At 32.3% G+C, this 8,376-nt stretch overlaps 2 protein-coding genes across 3 annotated transcripts in view; one reads left to right on the top strand and one right to left on the bottom strand.

Moving 5' to 3' along the window:
• The window catches only part of LOC111087346, a 5,474-nt gene extending 1,329 nt beyond the window's left edge, over window positions 1-4,145 (bottom strand). The window contains exon 1 of the mRNA XM_022393671.1: window positions 3,698-4,145. Within this exon, the coding sequence (XP_022249379.1) occupies window positions 3,698-4,029 (332 nt within the window). The 5' untranslated portion in view covers window positions 4,030-4,145. The remainder of the gene's footprint in view (window positions 1-3,697) is intronic.
• The window catches only part of LOC106465744 (apoptosis-resistant E3 ubiquitin protein ligase 1-like), an 82,622-nt gene that overhangs the window by 58,825 nt on the left and 15,421 nt on the right, over window positions 1-8,376 (top strand). For both annotated transcript variants that reach the window (XM_013925980.2, XM_022393670.1), the window contains 7 exons: window positions 717-954; window positions 1,421-1,590; window positions 3,112-3,280; window positions 4,493-4,626; window positions 5,167-5,244; window positions 6,702-6,843; window positions 8,094-8,215. In XM_013925980.2, the coding sequence (XP_013781434.2) occupies window positions 717-954; window positions 1,421-1,590; window positions 3,112-3,280; window positions 4,493-4,626; window positions 5,167-5,244; window positions 6,702-6,843; window positions 8,094-8,215 (1,053 nt within the window). The remainder of the gene's footprint in view (window positions 1-716; window positions 955-1,420; window positions 1,591-3,111; window positions 3,281-4,492; window positions 4,627-5,166; window positions 5,245-6,701; window positions 6,844-8,093; window positions 8,216-8,376) is intronic.

The raw sequence follows: 8,376 nt of genomic DNA, 5'->3' as shown, positions 1-8,376 counted from the left end.
CTTTGCATATAGACGCTTGATACACTAAGAACAACTGAAATAATAATTTGAGTAATAATTAATAAGTATTTGTTACTTTATAGATTTAATTAGATATTTGTTGTTACTTTATTAACGTTTTTACGCTTATACTGTGAGGTAAAAAACGGCTGCTGCTATTATGATTTTGTCTGGTTTATTAGCTCATTGCTGCCCCAATTTAGGATCTTCTTTTTAATAAATTATTGAAAACGTTAAAAAAAAGAGAGAGAGAAAGGGGGTCCGGCGAGGATGTTTGCCCAGGGGTCCGTGCTGGCTCTCGACTTTCCTGTATGTAATGCTGCATGCTGTCTGCTTTAATTTTATATGTCTGTGTGTGTGTTTACAAACACATACAGAATGTCAGAATGATAAATAATGAAAATCATAAATAAAGTATTAATTAAGCTTTTATTTTTCACATTTTCATATGAGATTTAGTGACTTGTTTTTTTCAACATTATTTTTGGGGTTAATATGGTTTCTGTAATATACTTGAGCAAACAATTCAAGTTTTTCAATTAACGTTATTTTTTGTAAGTTTTTACACATTAATTGTATTAAACTATGATAAATGTTTTACTAATTTCCAGGGCTGGCAACATTGCTTGGTTGATATTCTTCCTATATTATTTTTATTTAACTATATTTGTCATGGAAGCACCTACCTTATAATCTGTTTTATTCACTTTTAACAGTTCTTTCAGCGTAATGGACGAGCGTATCCCATCTGTAATGAAGATAACTTCCTTGTGGAGATAACACAAGGGACTAACAAGATAGCTTGCAGCGTAGAACTTGGAGGCCAGGAGCCCAGCGATGCAAACAAAGCTTGTGTACAGTTTAGTGTGCGACACGCAGGAGAATATAAGATATCCGTACTCTTGGGTGTTGTACACATACGTGGAAGTCCATTCATAAAACATTTTCTGCCAGGTATTAGCATAGTTTCAGTTTAGGATCAACTGCATGCTTAATCTCAGCAATATTCTGTAATTTTAAAACTTATATATAAATTTGATTAGCATGAATCAGAATCAGCTGATAATGTTAGGATATATCATCAAGTTTCAATTATGTTTTACCAACCAAAATAGAGAGTACAAGAAAAACCACGTTTGATATTTATGAAATTTCCTCATTACCAGGAGAAATATTTTTAAAGAATATGAAACACTATAATGTAAAATACTAAAATTACTCTCTTAGGATTGATTTTAATTTTTGTTGAACTGTGGGTGAGCCACCTAAATTTTAGAAGATAAGTGTTGGTTATAATTATGTCAGTGTTAAAGATCCAAATTTGGATCACTTTCAAACTTAAGTAAATCAGCCAGAATCTTGGATACCATTCATTAATAGTTGTGCATGTATGTTTGAATTTATGTTTAACTGTTGATAGGTCCACCAGAACCACAGAAAACAGGGTTTGTACACCATTGCTCTACAGTTGTATGTACAGAAGGATTACCCTACCAGCTTTTTATTGAATTGAGAGATCAGTACAACAACTTGTGTGTTGTGGAAGCTGCTGCTGATCCCAGTGATGAGTTTAGTGTAGACATTGTTGAAGTGAGTATTATTAAATATGATTCTAGTGATGAGTTAACTGTAAACATTGTTGAAGTTAGTATTATTGAATATGATTCCAGTGACGAGTTTAGTGTAAACATTGTTGAAGTGAGTATTATTGAATATGATTCCAGTGATGAGTGTAGTGTAGATATTGTTGAAGTGAGTGTTATTAAATACACTCATCACTGGAATCTAGTGTAGATATTGTTGAAGTGAGTATTATTAACTGATTCCAGTGATGAGATTAGTGTAGATATTGTTAAAGTGAATGTTCGGTGTCACTCCAGTATTAATTATAGTATAGACATTGTCAAAGTAACTGTTAAGTGTCACTTGAGTGATAAGTTCAGTATAGAGATTGTCGAAGTGAATGTTCAGTGTCAGTCCAGTGATAAGTATAGTATAAACTTTGTTGAAGTGAGTGTTGGGTGTCATTCCAGTGATAAGTTTAGTATAAACTTTGTTGAAGTGAGTGTTGGGTGTCATTCCAGTGATAAGTTTAGTATAGATATTGTCGAAGTGAGTGTTCAGTGTCAGTCCAGTGATAAGTATAGTATAAACTTTGTTGAAGTGAGTGTTGGGTGTCATTCCAGTGATAAGTTTAGTATAAACTATGTTGAAATGAGTGATAGATATCACTCAGTGATGAATTTAGTGTAGATATTAAATTGAGTGTTGGATGTAACTCCAGTAATGAGTATAGTGTAAGCATTAGCAAAATGAAAGTTGGATATAATCCAGCTGAGAATGTAATGTAAGTATTTTTGAAGTGATAGTGGATGTGATTTTAGTGAAGAGTTTATTGTAAGCATCGTTGAAATGAGTACTGGGAGTAATTCTAACAAGAAATGTAGTGTAAACATTGTGAAAATGAATGTCGGATATATTTCAATATAACATAATACTGTTGAAGTGAGTGTTAAGTGTGATCCAAGTAATGAGTGTAGTTAGACATTATTGAAGTGAATAGTGTATTTGATTCCACTGAATACTGTAGGTATATAGTATTGAAGCAAACAGTGTATATGACCTCACTGTATAGTGTAGTTAGACATTATTGAAATGAACAGTTGATTTTATCTTGGTGATCGGTGTGATGTGAACATTGTTGGAATGGTGGGTATTATTTTGTACATTCTTCCAAAATGTATTTTTTATATGATTTGTAGTTTGAACTTATTATTTTATATTTTTGTACTTATTGGACACATGTCTTGTGAAATTTACTGATTTGATATCAAAGAAAGTGTCATTATCATTTGTATCTTTGAATACATAAAAGAATAAAAATAATAAAGTGATTAAACACACATGAAATATTTATTAATAATTTTTACTGCAAAGTTTAACAAGAAACTGAATAATATATTTAACCTTAAAAAGTTTTATTTCAATATATTTTTTTTCCTGATTTTTCAGACGTTAATAGTTTCAGTATATAATAAAGTACCTTAAATATTATAAAATGTTTAAATACCGATAACATCGTATTAAAGTACGATTTTAATGTCCCGTCAGACTAATACAGGCCGACCTGTACATGCACCTTTCCGATGGGAATGTCATCCCCAATCTTCAAGAATAGGATTGATTTTGAAGCTCGATAAAGAAGGCTGTTACCGAGCCACAGTGTTTTATTGTGGAGCTGCTCTACGAAATGGAGACTTTCACATTATTGTTTTGAATCGTAAGCAGTTGTTTTCTCAAGTATGTGCCTGTTTCAGAGAATTTGTCATGATGTTTTGGTTTATTGTGATGAGCTGTTGTACACTACAAGAAGAGTTTTTGTTACTAGACGTTTCAAATGGTTTCCATTTAGTTATTTACTAGAACTTCAATATAATGCCCTTTGGCAGTGTTCTAAATTATTGAACTTGTTATTATAGGTTAATAATAACATAAACCACACAGAGATATTTTAATGTTTCATGCATGCTACGGTAGAAGAGTTCCGTATTGGGTACAGAAATCCATATACTAACGGTTGTAGCCAAAACGGAAGCAACGTGGAAAAGTCTTGGGGGGGAACTAATTTTTAGGCTTGGTTTATCTGATGCTTCTTATTTTGTTTCATACTTGTGTCATCTTTTTCTAATACACAAGCCTGCTACTGGTAATGGTCATGGATGTGTATTCTGTAAGCCTGCTACTGGTAATGGTCATGGATGTGTATTCTGTAAGCCTGCTACTGGTAATGGTCATGGATGTGTATTCTGTAAGCCTGATACTGGTAATGGTCATGGATGTGTATTCTGTAAGCCTGCTACTGGTAATGGTCATGGATGTGTATTCTGTAAGCCTGCTACTGGTAATGGTCATGGATGTGTATTCTGTAAGCCTGCTACTGGTAATGGTCATGGATGTGTATTCTGTAAGCCTGCTACTGGTAATGGTCATGGATGTGTATTCTGTAAGCCTGCTACTGGTAATGGTCATGCATGTGTATTCTGTAAGCCTGCTACTGGTAATGGTCACATGTGTATTCTGTAAGCCTGCTACTGGTAATGATTGCACGTGTTCTACAAATCTGCTACTGGTGATGATCACATGTGTATTTCACAAGCTTGCTACTGGTGATAAACAGGTATCTGTCAGTGTGAAAGGTTTGTTTGTGAATACTGAGAAATTTTCAGTATTGACAAAATTTTTTCTCTCACCCATGTTTATGAAAATCATATAACAAGTAATGTTTACAAAATATTTTTTTCTAGTTTTTATTCATGATAATTGGTAACATTATTTGTACTTTCTTTCCGTCAACACCTAAACCTCTTCTTAAAAATTAGTTATTAGTAAGCTTTAATAACTTTTTATATTTATTTATGCATGTATACTTTACCAATAAGTTAAATTTAGCTTTTACAACAATCAGTTCCCATCTTGTATTGTAAATTTTTAGGTGGGGATGCTTGTTTAGTCCAGAAAAATGTTGCCAAAAAGAGCCACAACATTTGGTATGAAGCCAGACTCATTTCTGTAGATGGTCAGCGGCTACCAAAGTCCAAGAAAGTATACTGTTATATTTCCCCCAAGGTAAATCTGATTGTAGTAATAAATCTCCCAATACTTGTTTTTTATGAACATTTTATTTGATAAAGTAATTGCAGCAGAAGGTTCAGAAAAATGGATTTTTAAACTGAAAAAAAAGAGGTTTAGTGATACCTTAGAAACATAAAAAAGTGTTGTAGTACACAAAATTCTAATAACACGTTATAAAATTTATTAAAATATTTCTAGGCCAAGCATGGCCTAGTAGGTACATGTCAGACTGTGTATTAGAGAACCCATCATTTACATCCTGTTGCTGCAAAACTGTACTTCATACTTTGAGATGATGGGTCCATTGCAGGAATGATGGTCAAATCTCTCTATTTGGTGAAAATAGCCCTAGAGTTGATGGTGGATGTTTTTGACTATCTGCCATCCCTCTGTCATATCAGTTCATAATTAGGGATGGCCAGAACAGGTAGCCCTTATGTGGTTTTGTGAAAATATCTCAAATACACGTTAGAAACATTATGTGGTCTTTATCAAGTGCAACAAAATTACTAAAAGATTAATTCTGATTTTCAGCAACTGACCATCAGAGAGTTCATGCTGAAGTTTATTCCAAAACGTTTCACAACATTCCGTCTCTGTCCATCTACCAAGGTAAGAGAAAAGTTATTGGATTTGTTTATATGTAAAATCTAATACTTAACTTTAGTTTCTAGTAATACAGAACATGATACAGTACTTGGAATTTTTATGAAGTGTTAATTTGTCCAGATTCTGGTGAAATATTTTATTATGGTAATGCTCAGGTATACAACAAAAAATTTACTAAAACCTACCATATAGATTTGGGTAAGAAATTTGGAAGTTGCTTATTTTTGTTAATATTGTGTAATGCAGTAAACATTGGTTAATCATTATTGAAAAAGGATACAAGTGAGGTTTTTAAAGAGCATTGCTTCAACCAGCTCAGTGTGATTGTAATATCAGTTAAAACTGTTTTATTTGAATTGGAAAGCGATGTGAAACAGATTTACAGAGTAAGGTAATTGTAAAAATGCTTAATATTGACTTCCAATCAGAGCAAGCTACCTATATCTATCTAAGCTGCAGTCATCCCTTGTTGGATGTAGCTCTCCATCAGACCAGTCCAGTATTTCCTATTCTCAGCAAACTGTGTCCATCTGATTCCTGCTTCTGCCACTATATCATCCCTCCATCTTCTCTTTTTGCCTTTGTTTAGATCTTTTTCCCTATTCCATTGTTCTTAATGTCCACATGTTATCAGAATACCTTGCTACATGCCTAACCAATTTCCATTTAGTTCTTAGAAGAAACCTTACTGTATCTATTATATTTGTTTTTTGTCTTATTCTGTCATTTCTCTATCTGTCTTGTAGTGTTATATGAAGTATTTTTATTCCATAGCTTTTTTTTGTGGCTTCTATCTTTTTTCTTATGTTAATCCCCATGTTGGCAGCCATATGTTAAGATTGGTGGTATACACCGATTCATGATATTTTTCTTCAAAGTAATGGGGATATCCTGATCCTCTAGAATTTCTTCATATATTCCAAAACATAGAGCAAAACTAAACATCATCCTGGTAATGAGTATAGCTGATTAAGATTTATTTTCCTATATTCCTACTTATAAAGATTAGAATGCATTGTTCAGTTTGCTGGGTACCATTGCTGTTAATGATAATTTCGGCCATAAACCCAATAACATATCAAGAGATTTAGGTTAGTCCTAAATACATATATTAGTGTACTTTCTGAACTCACACAGTTTTCTATACACAGTTTAATAGTTGTACTATAAACTTCATTAGGCCAAAGTAGGAAGTTATTGGCCAATAAAAGGACTTAGCAAATGGCATGAGTTACAGAAACTTGTTTAAAAATCCCAGATTTTCTTCTTCATTGTTACCTTTTAGTTATGTTTAGAATCAAAGGTCTGCTACTGTGTTTGTTATCATTATCTGTGTCTGCATGTGCACATTTCTGAAAAACAAGTGCGTGTATAATTTTGAAAGTGTATCTAATGTCCATGTAATAATGAATATCTATTTAGATGCTATTATTCTTATTACTTAGAACCCTTTTCATTAGTTTCAGTTCCAGAGTGCAAACAACAAACAAGAGAGTCATGTTTTAGTGATTGATGATGGTTGCCAACCACAGGTGGAGCTAGTGTCTGCTGAGAGAAACGTGATAGCAGCCACTTTTACTCAGTTTCTTTTGAAAAACATTGGTGGGCAGAAGTATTCTTAATATGTATGAGATATGCATACACACACACTACAGTACACATCTTCATAAATTAATACACACTTCAGCATGCCAAATGTTTTATCTTTATACATATATAATCTGAAGTTTGTTATTTTTATGATAATGTTGTAGTGTGTTCTTTCATTGAGCAGGTATTTTCAAATTATTTAGTGAAAATAATGCAAAGTCAAGTCCATGTAACAATAACAACTTAGTTAATTTCTTCCGCATCATTTGTTACAGAATACTCTCACTTATACACATTTGTAGACTCTAGTTCAAAAATAACTTTTTTTCACTTTCAACATTTTGTTTGTTTTAGAGCAAAGCCACACTAGGCTGTCTCCTATGTCCACTGTGGGGAATTGAGCCCTAGATTTTAATATTGTAAGTCTGTAGGCTTACCAATGTCCCACCGGGGGTCATTTTCAACAGAAATTTACTCACTAATGATACTATGACTAATGCACAAATAAATGTACTTGTACAATTTCACAGCTAATTGATTGAGTAACTGAATATATGCGATAACTAACGCTGCTCTGAATACTTCACTAACTTCTCAATCATTGAATGAACTGATAACTGACTCAAAGCTGCACTGATTCTAGAATTATTAGCATATCCTTGTTCTAGATGTTTCACAAAGTCTCTTGATCATTAACATTCTAGGACTACTTTTATAAGCTTTCGAAACTTAGTGTCATCATCATGTTAGCAGCTCCCTCTAGCAAAAATTGTATTTAAAACATTGAAAGTATAGTTTACAACAATAAGTTAATAAAATCAGGAACCATACTGAATATTTTTTACATTTCAGACTTTTGGAAATATTACTAATAAATATGCTTTTTTTATTCAACCTTGGAAAACTTCAAAGGATCTATTTACCACATTCATTATTGTGTCTTTATATATATAGTAGTCATACTTTGAACACTTAACTATCATTTAAACAATAATTTCTTTTGGTACAGAAATTCTTATTTAAAGTAATTCATTTCAGGTCTTGCTGAATAACAGGTCTCTAGGAAGTTGTGATGTTTAATGTTTATTGGCTAAAAATCTGAAACTCCTTTTTAATTTAACTTAAAAAAGTAGTATATGTAATATTATTTATTTAGACTCAATTATTTTAACCCTTTATACAGTTTTGTTTCATTTACATATGCAAGTTTAGAATATGTTACTAAAACGATATATTACCATAGAAACCTGTTTTTCATCTAGGAGGGTCAGAGACTTTTAAAGATAAACAAGATTTTTTCTACCACGAAGTTCGCAAACTGCATCAGAAGCACTTTCATGAAAAGTTGCCTTTAAGGATTCACAGAGAAAAATTACTTGAAGGGGTGATTATGGATAAGTTCTATAGTTAATGTTGTACACTTAAACATAATCAATATCATAAATAAATAGATACTCCAGTTAAAAACAACAACAACGTTTTGTTTATGCAATAAACATTTTTTATTTAGGACTGATCTTTGTTTACCATTGTATTTGACATTTC

Source organism: Limulus polyphemus, unplaced genomic scaffold, assembly GCF_000517525.1.
Source record: "Limulus polyphemus unplaced genomic scaffold, Limulus_polyphemus-2.1.2 Scaffold2036, whole genome shotgun sequence".
Classification (NCBI taxonomy): Eukaryota; Metazoa; Arthropoda; class Merostomata; order Xiphosura; family Limulidae; genus Limulus; species Limulus polyphemus.
The sequence above is the reverse complement of the archived record's forward strand: the minus strand, read 5'-3'. Positions and strand labels throughout refer to the sequence as shown.